The sequence below is a fragment of the Talpa occidentalis genome, unplaced genomic scaffold (genome assembly GCF_014898055.3).
Source record: "Talpa occidentalis isolate TD23 unplaced genomic scaffold, MPIMG_talOcc4v2.1 talOcc4.16, whole genome shotgun sequence".
Taxonomy (NCBI): Eukaryota; Metazoa; Chordata; class Mammalia; order Eulipotyphla; family Talpidae; genus Talpa; species Talpa occidentalis.
Window position 1 is genome coordinate 30,066,180 of NW_023601653.1, and position 13,709 is coordinate 30,079,888.

Below are 13,709 nucleotides of genomic sequence, written 5' to 3' on the forward strand. Positions count from 1 at the left end.
AATTATATAACAACACTACCAATTCTCTCATTTATTTAGATGAGGAACTTGTGGATGTTTCTGCATCTGTCTTACCAGAACTGAAAAGAGAATCATATGGCCATATTCAGGTCTGTGCAAAACAAAAGCTGGCTCGACATGGTTCTTTTAACACAGTTCCGAGTTCTGAGAGGATTCAGAGAAAAGTGAACTCCGAACCCAACAGCCCTTACAAAGAACAAGGTATCTGCCTCTCTGGAATCCACATAATTGTCACCCTACCTGGACACTGGTATTTTATAATGAACTGACTCTCAAGGCCCTGCCTGTTATCAGTTACCTCAGGTGAAACTATTGTGAGGGGTAAAGGAGCTGCTATTGTCACAGTGTGGGACCATGCATGAAATTGATCCCAGTCAGCCTTTAGCTCAATTCACTATGTTTGCCTGATTGAGGCATCTCAGAAATTTATTAGATTTATAAATCAACACTTGTATTGTTTTCTTACTGATTCTTTATGAGACCTGAATTCTTCATGAAAAACTAACTTTGGGAAATTTCTAAATCAAAAAAGCAAAATGGATTTGAGATCATCTTATCACTCCTGAGCTGTGAATAATGAATCCTGCTGTATATAATTGCTATGTAACAGTCTCTTGCTATATTTGTTAGACCTTCATTTTCCTTTTCAGGATCAGGTGGTTACTCCTTAGAAATTGGAAGTCTGGCAGCTGTCTACAGACAGAAAATAGAACACAGTTCACAGTAAGTAGTCTTTAAAAATACCAAGGGTATTCCATTTCCTAGTGTTAAACTGGACTATATTGAAATGCTATCCATCAAAAGGTGGAATTTAGCGGTCTTGCTTATAAGTCAACTGTTTGCTTATTAACAATTTTGTAACTTTTCCTACCATGGTATGGGATGCTTCATCAGGGATACAAAAGCTAGGAAATTTTATACCCTTGTCTATGAAAGCTTAGAAAAAATTGAAACAAATACACTGAAAAAAGACAGTTTGCTACCAAATGACACTGAAGAATAATGGCTCATCATCCTGTGAATAACTCATTATCATCCTAGCAGACTTGGGTGTTAAGCTATCAGGCCCTGCTCCAAAAGTTGATGTATAGTCACTCATCTAGTATAACAGTAATTTTTTGAGGTTGGTACTAATCCTCATTTTAGAGAGGAAACTGAAACCCTGAGAGTTTAAGTAACTTGCCCCTGGTCATACTGCTAATAAGTGACAGGGCTGAGATTCAAACCTAGGCCATCTGCCTCCAACTTTAGTTCTGATTTTGAAGGAAATCACATTTATCAGAGGGAGCAGAGGAAATGCTGAAAGGGAAGAGTAGGTCTAATGACAGATCTGGGAAGACAGACTGTGAGGCAATATGGGAAGTAGGGGGACAAGGCACTGATTAGTTAGCTGTAACAGTTTGTCCAAGTAGGACAGTAAAAGGAAATAGTCATAAAAAGAGCTTGGGTGTTGGAGGTAAGTAGGTCATGTTAGCAAAAAGCTTTGAAAGGTAAGTAGAAGAATCTGGACTTATCACACAGACAGTACAGAACTCTTCCCTGGAGAGGAACATTCTGGCTGCTTTCAGCAGGTGGGATTAGGTGCTGAGAAGGGCTTCAGGTGAGAAGATCACAGAGCAGAGCATTAGCAGTCATTCTGGTCTGCTGGTGCTCGTCTGAGACATGTCAGCTGAAAATTGAAAGAAATGGGCATCAGTGTAAGACCGTGAGTCAGCCAGACTCACGAAAGCAAGGAGAGGCATCAAAAAGAACATCTGGATGTCAGATGATGGTGATATTATTAGTGACAGTGGGGAGGTGGATGGCTGAGGTAGGAGGGTGGGGGTGTGCTCAGTGTGGGCATGCTGAGTTGTACAGAGCTGAGTAATACCATTACTCACCCAGAGGGGACTGTGGTTAGAGAGATTTGCTCATCTCTGGCACCCAGTGCGCTCCATTTTACTCCCAGTAGCACAAAGGATGACAAAATTTGTAGATAAAAAATAGGCCTCAGTAATCTCATCACAAAGTTTGAGAGAAATCTCTGTCCCCCCTTAATAGTGCCTAAAGGAATCTTAAGGGTTTTTCTTCTCTATTTCTAAAAAGATACCCAGAATATATACATGTTGAATTTGGAAAGTTTTCTGTATAAAAGGTCCAGATGTATGTAATCTCATCTCTTTTTTTTTTTAAGATTTATTTATTTATGCATACAAGAACTGGGGTACAGGCCAGAGGTGTGGGGGAGTGAGAGGATTCTCCAGAGACAGAGTGGGGTGTAGAACTGGCAGATTTACAGAAATACACTGCTGAGGGGAGCACTGGGCAAGTCAGGAGAGGTCTGCTGCACCATGTGGGTAGCTCCCTGGCCAGCAATCTGCAGTGGCTGCGGATTGCTTCATAGTGCTGCATCTTAACTCCTTATGCCACTAGGGAGGTCCCTAATCTCATCTCTTGAGGGAACTTAATGTAGAATGTGCTGCCTTAAAGTTCTGTTGTGATACCAAACAGAATGGGACAAGAATTCTGGAGAAGAATAATTTTGTAGAAAAGTTTATTTTCTAACTCACTGCCCACTTCATTAATTTCATAGTGAATTTGAGACGAGCTAGATTTGTCCTTCAAGTCACAGTTTGGTACAGTCTCTGGTGTCCACCCAGAACCCCTCAGAGACAGTGTGAGACCCGGTCACTGTCACTGAGCTGGATGGCCTTCAGGTTATTTAACCTTTTCAGCTTCATTTAGTTTTCCTCCCTAGTAAACTCAGGGAGCTATGAGAGTAACTATTATAATTACATCATTATTATATTATGCTAATCATGAAAGCATCTGTATGCCTGGTAAGGGGTGTGTGCTGGGTAACTGACAACTGAGAGGCAGGAAAGGAGCCAGTATTAATTCTAACCTGAGATCCCGCATGAGTTCATCCCACATCAATTCCCCCACCCCATCCTGAACCATCTATCCATCTTATACCTCATCATCTGCCTCTGCACTTAGCTAACACGCAATCAGTGAGTGAATTTTCACATCAACCTATCTAGTGTTACCTCCTGTTTTAGTACTCCTCTGTAGGAAAGCAGAGTCAGGGAGTGGTAGAATGTGGTAGGTAACTGGATGGCCCCCACTGTTGCCTTTTCTTCCAGGGAGAAGCCATTTACCAGTAAGAAAGTGATGCCTCCATCAAGCAGCCTGGACCCTGCTCCTCCCATGCCTGTCCTCCCTATTGACTCAGATTATTGTGCTAATCCTTTAGCCAACCAAGTATTTTCTGTGGCACAAATGGACTTGCAGGCCTTCTCCACACACAGTGGTCTAAATGGACAAGTAGGCTCCTTGCTCACTTCTGCAAACTCGGATGTGGAGAACCTGAAGCCAGCCTTGCTGGCCGGCCAGCCCTTGGTGTACGTGCCCTCCACCTCACTGTTCATGCTGTATGGGAACCTACAGGAGGGGCCGTCCCCAGGGTCGGGGTCGGGGTCAGAGAGGGACAGCAGGAGCTCGGAAGTCCTAACAACAACAGAGTCGTCATGCACACCCTCGGTTCAGAAGCGCCTCAGTGAGGAGAGGAAGTCTCAGGAGGAGGAGGAGCCGGCCACCAAAAGACAAAGTCGGGACTATGAAGATGGTCCTCTGTCCCTTGTTATGCCCAAGGTAAGGGATCCTGATGGACATGTTTACTGACTTCCTGTTAGCTCTGACCTTCTCCCTGACACAGACTCACAGATAGAAATAAGCGGCTTGATTCTGGAAAATGAGGCTAACTCATGTATCACTTGTGTAACTGAGCTGGGAACTGACTCTCCCCAAAGATCTTGTCATAAAGTATACTGTAAGAAAAGTGATTTTTTATAAAGGTCTCCTTTTGCATAAACTACTGAAAAGATAAAACAAAAATGTCCCCATTATTGCACCACATGGAGGCATGTATATTTCCTCTTTGTCCTTTGACTATACTTATTTTTTTCAAAGAAGTTGAGATCACTGAAATAATCCTCTTAATACAAGATGCACTGAGTTCCAGGGCCAGGAACATGGCTGTAGTATCATTGCTTGTGCTCACATAACTGTTGCCCTCATCACTGCTCACAGATACTATTTCCCTTGTTATGAAAAGCACAAAAACAGCTGTCCACATCTCCCGCTTAGCAGAGGTTAATAAGATATGGCCAGTAAACCTCTCAGAAGGCCAGAGCAATGGCATTGCAGCACAGCAGCAAGTAGAATTAGGTCAGCTACACATACTTCATGGAAATCAGTCCATTCATTAAGAAACTTTCTCCTCTACTTTTTCTTGCCAACACACACACACACACACACGTATGTATGTATGTAAATGTATATGCATGTATGTATATGTATGTATGCATGTGTGTATGTATATATCTAGACTGGGGTTACAGAACAGAAGTGAAAGACTGACTGGCATATGTCTTAGGTAACCAATGTGAGCCAGCCCCACAGTCCTCATCAGATTCTTAAAAAGACGGTAGTACCCACACCCTTTATGAGTGGGAAGTTCAGAAATGTATTAAACACACAGCCTTTTCCCGTTATTAAAATCTTCATCACTTCTAGGCTTAAGAATCATGAGTCTACAGATACACGTGAGGTGACACTGATTTTCGGGCCCTTCCTCAACTGCCATACACAAGTCAGCTTGGCACAGTGCCCACTTTGGACTCTTTGTTTATCTGTTAGCAGTTTTGAGGAAGCTGTTTTTAAGATTTTGACTTGCTTGTCTGGTGCCTGGTTTGTTTGTGCTTAGAAACCCTCAGATTCCACAGACATTGCCTCTGCCGAGATCCTAGGGAGCAGGGGGTCTGCGCCCCTCGAAGATATTCACACGAATGGCCACCTTTCTGCTGCAAGGGAGTTTTTAGGAACGGCTACAACAAACGGCTTCGTTTCTTCTGACTGGGGAGATCCCTTAAGAAACACAGAGATTGAAAAGCCTTCCAAAGAAAATGAAAGCGCCAAAGAGCCCTCTTTGCTGCAGTATCTTTATGTGCAGTCACCTGCCGGTAAGGGACATCATCAGGCCACAGACTCCTTAGATAAGAAATTGAATTTAGAACTTCTTATGCATGTGGCCTAGTCTGTGGGGTTCATTAAGGAGCTGCTACTGATGGCCTGAGTCAGTTTACTTTTAGCCTCCTTGTTTTCTCCATCTATGAAATGCAGATAGAGGCTTCTTTCACTTTCAAGGGTAATGGAAAAGTAATTAGGCCAGGTGATTTTCTTTTGTAATGCATTAAATTTTAATTTTTTTTTTTTAAAAAGGCACCCCCCATAAATTCAAAAGAAGAATCAATGTTTATAGTTTAGCTGAATCAGGCACTGGTTCACCATATCAAAGTGTACTCACTGGCCAATCTGGGCAGCTAGCTTGCTCCTCTTAAATGTCCAGAAACACTGAGCATGTCCTCATATGGAAGGCCAGGTCTATAGGAAGAGGGCAGGATGTTACAACTACTTGTTGTCTTATCGTCTCATGAACTTATGACACCTGTTCAGCCCTCCTTCCAGGTAAAATGAAATAATAATAGCACCTGCTTCATAGGACTGCTATGAAAACTGAATTCAATTTAATAAAATGATATATCTAAAACATTTAGAATAATAGTTCCTGACACTAACACTTAGTAACTTTAGTTTTAAAATAAAACTAAAATATAATGGATACCTAAACTGTTTGGTTTTTTTTTTAAGATTTATTTATTTATGCATACAAGAACTGGAGAACAGGCCAGAGGATGGGGGGATGAGAGGATTCACCAGAGACAAGAGTGGGGAACAGAATAGGCAGACTGACTGAAATACACTGCTGAGGGGAACAGCGGGTGAGTCAGGAGAGGTCTGCTGCGCCATGTGGGTAGCTCCCTGGCCAGGGATTGAACTCACACTGCAGCAGCTGCAGACAGCCTCATAGATTGCATCTTAACCCCTTGCACCACCAGGGAGGCGATACCTAAGTTTTTAACATATGCACTGTGTAACAAAACCACCCTTGATACAGAGAAACTTAAACGATGTTCTTCTATTCCTGTTCACTTTATATCAGTATATTAGGGTAGGCATTTGTTATTCGTTTGTCTAGAAAACATTCTTTATTCCTATAGCAAATATTTATTCTAAGCACAACACTCAGGGTACCTTGATGAACAAAAAACAGACTAAGCCTCTGCTGAATGAAGATTACATCCCATCCCAGGGATTTTAGCTTTTTCTTGCCATGAACCCTTTGACACTATGGATTACTCCTCAGAATGTTTGCAAATGCTTAGAATTAAATACATGGGATTTTAAAAAAAGAAATAATTTGTTGAGTTGTGGTAATAAAAGGTCTGAAAAGTCCAGTACTCTCCTCACTTTAAAGTTGTGATGAGTTTAACAGTCCAGGCCTAATGGAAAACAATATGGAGGTTCCTTACGAGATTCAAATGGGTTTTTCATACAACACAGCAATCCCACTCTTAGGTATCTACCCAAAGAACACAAAAATACTAATTTGGAGGGAAACTTTTACTCCCATCTTCACAGCACTATTTACAGTAGCCAAAGTATGGACACAACCTAAATACCCAAAAATGGATGAGTGAATCAAGAACACATACTTATACACAATGAAATACTATTCAGCAATGAAAAAAGAAACTCATGCCATTTGTGGCAACATGGATGGAGCTGGAAGGAACTATGCTAAGTGAAATAAGCCAGGAGAAAGACAAATATTGATGGTGTCACTTATAAATGGCATATAGAGAAACCAAACAAAGTAATAGATAAAGCCAAACTTAAAAACGAACCCTAGAAAATTAATTACAGAACTGAGGAACACAGAGCGGGAGGAGTGAGAGTAACACTTCGGAGGTGTGAAGCTCTTATGCTCCCAGAATACCAACAACAATATATACCAACGTTACTTCAATAAGAAATCTGCCATAGCTGTAATGTGGATAGAAATAGCTGCTTTTTACTAGTGACATCGTCGAAGTACTGTTAATATAGCTGTGATTTTTTTGGCTGTGATCATAATTGAGGGAAATACAAATTTCAGTTAGAAGTTTTTTAAAATAAAGATATAATTTTTCTGATGCCAAATTTCCTCCACAATTTGGCTCCAGTGGCACTCATATTAAGAAACTCTTTCATGGGCCTCCTCTGGTGGCGCAGGCAGTTGAGCACCACGCTGTGAAGCTGTCCGCAACCTCTGCAGCTCGGGTTCAATCCTGGCCCGCTGGTGAGGGTCTCATATGGTGCGGCAGATCTCTCCTGTCTCACCCGCTGCTCCCCTTAGCAGTGTATTTCATCAGTCTCCCTGTTCTGCTCCCCGCTCTGTCTCTGGTGAATCCTCTCACCCTCCCGCACATCTGGCCTATACCCCGGTTCTTGTATAAATAAATAAATCTTAAAAAAAAAAAAAAAAGAAACTCTTTCAGGAGATACAGGCATCTACCAAATGATGAAAAAGGTAGACCAGGGCCACAGTTGTGGCTGTTGCTATGAAGGAGTGGTGTGGGGCTGGAGCCCAGAAAGGAGGCTTGAACTGGTACTCTGGGGTTGATATAATGTGGATTCTCATTTGCAAGGGCCATGAGGGATTTGTGAGCTTGAATGTTATCTTCACATTGTGTTGATTTTCCCCATGTTGTGCTTCATTTCAGGATTAAATGGTTTCAACGTGCTCTTATCTGGCAGTCAGCCCACCCATGCTGTGGGGCCATCCTCAGGTCAGCTGCCGTCCCTCGGAGTTCCTTGCATGGTCTTACCATCTCCGACACTGGGCCCTTTTCCTGTTCTCTATTCTCCCACTGTGCCAGGGCCACTTACCTCTGCTCCTGGCTCTCTCCCAAACACGGGACCTGTGAATTTTGGCTTGCCTGGCCTTGGATCAACAGCTCATCTTCTCATCAGCCCAGCAGCCATGGTTAATCCAAAATCATCCACACTCACTTCTGCGGACCCGCAGCTTCAGGGTCAGTGCTCACTTAACCTGAGTCCAGTGATATCCAGATCACACCATATCATCCAGCCCGAATCCCCCGTCTTTGGGGGACATCCAGCCTCTGTAGTAAAATTACAACAGGTAAGTTGGATACAAAAAGGCTCATCACTCTGTGATGCGATACGCATTTATTTGGCTTCAGTCTGGGTCACATGACTGTAGGTGGTGGTTCTATGCCAGGTTCTCTTTGGTTTCCATTGTAGACCCAGAGTGACCCACCTCTTTGATAAAGCACAGAGATATAGGTGAGGGCCCCTGTACTTAAAGACAAAAATATTTAGTTGTCAATCTGTTTCTTAGATCTAGAAGGACTTACTTTAAGTAGAGTTCAGGTGGGGGTTTTGATGAATGCTAATAGTTAGATGATTTCTCCAGGGTTTCATTTCCTTAGATTAATTAAGAAGATCACCCTGAATTTTCTTTGTACAGCTACAGACACAGTTGAAGGAAACAAACATCTTGATAATTACTCAAAGGATTTTAGCATCTGTCCTTTCTTGAATGCATTGTTTAAGAGGAAATATGTATGTATACACTCTCATAAAATAGATACAGATGTACACATATAAGTGTAAAAAATCAATATAAATTAGTACCCTGTTTTTCTGACCAACTCCCATTTATAGTTCAGTCAGGCAGTATTTGTTGAATAACTATTTTCCTTTAGACATTGTTCAGTGATTACTTTCTCTCCCAGAAAGAGTTATATTGTGGACAAAAGAATTTTAAACGAAAGTTTGCCAGACATTGAGATAAACATGTTGGCTTTTAAGCTTTTTGATCATCAGTTATGTGCCAGGCACTGATCTAGGCAGTGAGAGAGAACAATAAACAGGATAAGGTTCTACCCTTTTGGGACACAGTAGGTGGGCAAATATTTAACATTGAACATGAGAGGATAAATATTAGCAAGTAAGCAAAAAAGGGCCAACACACCTTATACTAATTATTTGTTTGGTGTACTCTAAATTGCTTTTATTGTTATCGTGCTTAATTTTTACAATCCTGTGAAGTTGGTACTTTTATCATCCCCATTGCAATCATGAAGAGCTGGGGGACACACCAGTTAAATAATTTGCCCAAGGTCACATCGTTAGTCATGGCAGAGTCCAGCCCTTAACTGCCACACTTGGAAATGCTCTTCTGCACACAAAATAATTAAGAAGCTAATTCCCTGGTGTGCAAAAGGAGGTAAATAGCAAGAATGTGATAGAAAGCAAAGAAAAGGGAACACCTGCGTAGGTGCATAGGGATACAAGTCAAGAAAGAGCTTCCATTTGAGAGCCAGAGAATAATTTGGCATCACTTTTGTTTTTATTTACTCCTTTTCCCTTTTTTAGTCACCAGTTCCAGTGACTCCCAAGAGCATCCGACGCTCACATCGTGAGACATTTTTCAAGACGCCTGGCAGCCTGGGAGACCCTGTCCTTAGGAGAAGAGAAAGGAATCAGTCACGAAACAACAGCTCAGCACAGAGGAGACTCGAAATACCCAGCAGCAACGGGGCTGATTAACCTGACATTTTGCCAGGCAGAGATGGGATTAAACCACCTGAATTTCCCTGTTTCACAGGTCATCTCCTAACACTGAACAACAGAGAATAAAAAGCACACTATCCAGTCTTCAACACACATCCGCCATATCTGTCTTCCACTGTTTCTAATGTTAACTTTCCATTATCATGAATCATCTATTTTCCTGAAAGTAATTGTTATTAATTGTGCATTTAACCCAGTTAGAGTCCAGCCCGTGCACGGTGTCACAGTGAAAGCACCAACTGACTGTTGAGGTTTTCCTTCAAGAATCTTCTTACTGCTACAAGTAGATCTGAACAGGCTGCTGGAGCCTTGCAGTTTTTCTGAAGGGGGCGAGGGCCTGTCTAGCACTTAAATAGGGTGAGCATTCTTGACATGTATTTCCACTCACCCTGAGTACATCTGTGGTGAGAGAAACTTCCTTTCTGAGGTTTAAAAGAGCTACTGCTTCCTTCGGCTTCATCAGGAAGCCAACTTCAGTTGTGAATCCTATGGTATTATTTATTTTGTTCCTGAAATGGGATTTAGTGCAAGAAGTTTACAGCTACAGCAAAACACATATTTTTCAGGGTATGACGGGTTGAATGTTTATACTTTTTTCTAGAAGTTGCCTTGCACTTACTTTACAACCTAGTAATAATGTGGATAAACATATATTCATGACAAAATGTCAAGACCAAAACAACTGTGAAAGACACACCTGCTATAATGAACTGTGCTAACCCTATTGGGGCATGAGAGCAAAGATGAATTCTAGCAGCCCAACAGCTGCCTCTCCAATACCTATGTGAGCAATGAGTTTTCCAATGCATTGGCAAAAAATCCTTCCATGCTCGATTCCCTTCACTACGTGCCCCTGTGGCTTTTTATTTAAATGTTAACTGTAGAGTATTAGGTATGGATGCCTTCTGACAATTGCTGGTTATTGAAGAAATCAAGATGGTAGAAAATAATTATATGGAAAATTGGAACCTGGATGGAACCTTTTTGTAGAATTCTGAAGAGTAACGATGTAGAAATCGCTATAGGACAATAGGTGGGTTTTTTTTTTTTTCTTTTACTTTTTTCCTTCATGTTTGAAGGATCAGAGGGAAAATGGACAATACTCAGTAACCAAGAATATTCAAACCAGAATGGTACTTCTGTAAAATAAGGAGTGTGCAGGGGTTCAATTTTCTATCATGAATACAATTCTGGAAACTGTTAAGCAATACCCTTCTGTTAAACCTTATTACTTTAGGGTTTCATTAAGTAGCCGAACTAGATCTATGTATTCCTAGATTTCTTGGTATTTACCTCACTCTTATCTCTTTCAAAGAAAATGGTTTCCTACCTCCTTCCCTTCCTACTTCCTCTCCCTTCCTTCCCCACTCCTTTTCTTCTTTTCTTTCTGTATTTCTCTTTAAAAAAACACTTAAATTTGGAATCTTGGTATAGGTTTTTTTTTTACTTTTAGACCCCATGAAATGTTATATGAAAAAGAATAAAAATATTAATTTAAGAGACTCTGGGAGTCTGACTAAAGTAAAGCTACAGGATAATATTAGCCTTATTACCCCCACAAGATTTTTTAAAACTTGAGGTAAGTACTCAGATTAAATAAATTTTCTATTATATAAAATTTTTATCAACACTAAACTTTTAAAGTTTACCAGATTTTTTTTTTTGCTTTTTTAAGGTATTTTCTAGAGTAAAAAAAGATTAAAATGTACTTCTAGTTATCAATAATTGCATGGTAATACTTATCCTGATTCATATGCTGGGTTCCCTATGGAAAATGATTAAAATATATGTGTTTCAGGTAGATGACAGCTATGCAGCACATAAATCTACACGGAGCGCATGCAATTTAAATACATCATGCTTAAGACCTTCCACAAAATATTTTCATCAAAGAGGTCTATATTTAGATGAAAACACAACCTGAATTTCCCCTCATTGTTCTTGCATGCTCTCCACTTTACCATCTTTGATGTCCCTTTTTATCCTGCTCATATGACCATATAAACCTCAGAGAATTCACGGTTCTTGAGGGCTGTTAAGAAGCAACCCCATAAATAAGAATATTATGTCTCTGGGACCATACTGAGCAGTAAGAAAACAAAACACAAAATGCTTTGTATCAGTACCCACTTCTTAATGTAGATTTTTGATATGTGAAAAATAAATAATGCAGTGGTTGTTTCTGTCACGAAAATGAATCTTTTTTTTACAGAATGAAGCTGCTGAGCTAGACTTGGATATTTGGGTAGTGAAGCAGCAATGGCAATCTTGAGTCTATCATTGTATAATTTTAGTAAAAGAAAACAGTAATTGTCAGCTAGCCTGCTAAGGAAATGCAGCTTTGAGTTGGCACTGAGGATGTGTGTGTACCCCACACTATTCCAGGGTTTCGGAAACCCTTTCATTCTGGTACAAGAGTTGGGGGTATAACTTTTATACTTGAATCTACCTACCAAGTTTACATTTCTCATTTCCTTTTTAAGGTGCTATTTCTGTAATTTAAATAAATTTTCTTCCCCAATATAAAGCTGCTTTCTGTTTATCTTATTGCACTGCTAGTTTTATGTAGGTTTTAATTTTATTGCTGCTTTCTGCTTTCATTTTCATATTACTTAGTTCTCTTTTTTTTTCCTAATGGCTATATTTTCTATGGGTGTCTACTTGTAACTTTACTACATATAAGTTGGTTTTTTTTTTTTCATTTAAAAAATTTTTTTTTTTTTTTTTTTTTTTTTTTTTTTTTTTTTTTTATTTTATATTTTTTTTTTTTTATATAGGCATGTTTATTTATTTATCTGTTTGTTTGTTTGTTTTTGTTTATACATGCACTGGGTACAGTCAGAAGCGCGGGAGGGTGAGAGAATTCACCAGAGCCAGAGCGGGGAGCAGAGCAGGCAGAAGGACCGAAGTACACTGCTGAGGGGAGCAGCGGGCGGCAGGAGAGGTCTGCGCGCCATGCGGGACCCTCCTCCGGTGGCCGGGGAGCAGCCGGGGATCGAACCGGCGCCGCAGAGGCCGCGGGCAGGTTCGCAACCCAGCGCTCAACCGCTGCGCCACCGGGGAGGCCCCATTTAGAAAAATTTTAAGCTTTATAAAATAGCAATAAAAATTAATTCATTTAATAAGAGATATTGGTTGTGTTTGTTGGTGGACTTCGTGTGTTCTTTTCAGTAACATCATTAACAATTGCAGCATAGCCAACCTGACCCTAATCAACCCAAGTCATCTTTTTGTTGAGACCTGGGGGCTCTGGGAAGTTTGAGAGATTATATTATAGAGCCTGATTTCTAAGTAAGAATCCCTGTGGGCTTGGAACTTCTAGAAGATTCTGATGTTTATCCACTATGAGCATCACAGGGGAATGCAGATCACCTTCCCAACATTTCATGATGTCTGCAAGGTTAAATACCTCTCAGTCTAGCAAGTATCCACCTTTAATTCAAAGCCAAATTCTCATTAATCTTCACTTTTAAATGAAGCTCCTAACAAACTGTTCTAATATTTCCCAATTGCTGTAATCTCCAAATATATTTGTTGTATTCTCAGGCTCCCCTGCTAAATTGTGAGGCGGTAGTTTCTGGAAAACAATAGCTTTTAAAACCCCAGTATCAAGCTGGTGCTTGGTATCTGTTGAATCCCCCAGAGTAGAGAAAGGAAGTGTAAGACCCTCCCCCATCAGGACTTGCCCATTTGCCAGTCTTGAGTTTGATTTGACTTGTGCCTCTCAATTGTATTGAGGCTTCTTCCAACACATCACTCATCCCAATCTCTCGCCTTCTCACAAGACATAAAACCATACAGGATGAACTTGCTTCTATGCACACACCAGGATTAAGATTTTACTAGCATATATCCAGTGGCACATTGTGACAGGATCCAGCTGTATTGTAGGCATTTACCAATATCAACTCACTTCATCTTCGTTGTTATAGCAGTGAAAACATTACACTGGACAAGCAGAACTCATGGGGTAATTACAAAAGCAATTTTATTCCCTAATGTCCCTTTAAGCCTGGCCAATGGGGTGACCCACTCACCCTCATAAGAAAATTATGTTAAGTGCTGTGACTTCTCTGGCTACTGTAAGTAATAGAAGTTCGTGTTATCTTAAGTTGCAGACAGTCTTGATTCATTATGCAAAATGAGCATTTGAAACTTATACA

General features: G+C 40.6%; 1 protein-coding gene across 1 annotated transcript in view; it reads left to right on the forward strand.

Annotated features, from left to right (window-relative positions):
* E2F7 (E2F transcription factor 7) overlaps positions 1-12,215 on the forward strand; it is a 39,287-nt gene extending 27,072 nt beyond the window's left edge. The window contains exons 8-13 of the mRNA XM_037513941.2: positions 40-222; positions 672-744; positions 3,147-3,654; positions 4,769-5,024; positions 7,668-8,089; positions 9,349-12,215. Coding sequence (XP_037369838.1) covers positions 40-222; positions 672-744; positions 3,147-3,654; positions 4,769-5,024; positions 7,668-8,089; positions 9,349-9,522 — 1,616 coding nt within the window. The 3' untranslated portion in view covers positions 9,523-12,215. The remainder of the gene's footprint in view (positions 1-39; positions 223-671; positions 745-3,146; positions 3,655-4,768; positions 5,025-7,667; positions 8,090-9,348) is intronic.
* The last annotated feature ends 1,494 nt before the right edge of the window (positions 12,216-13,709 follow it).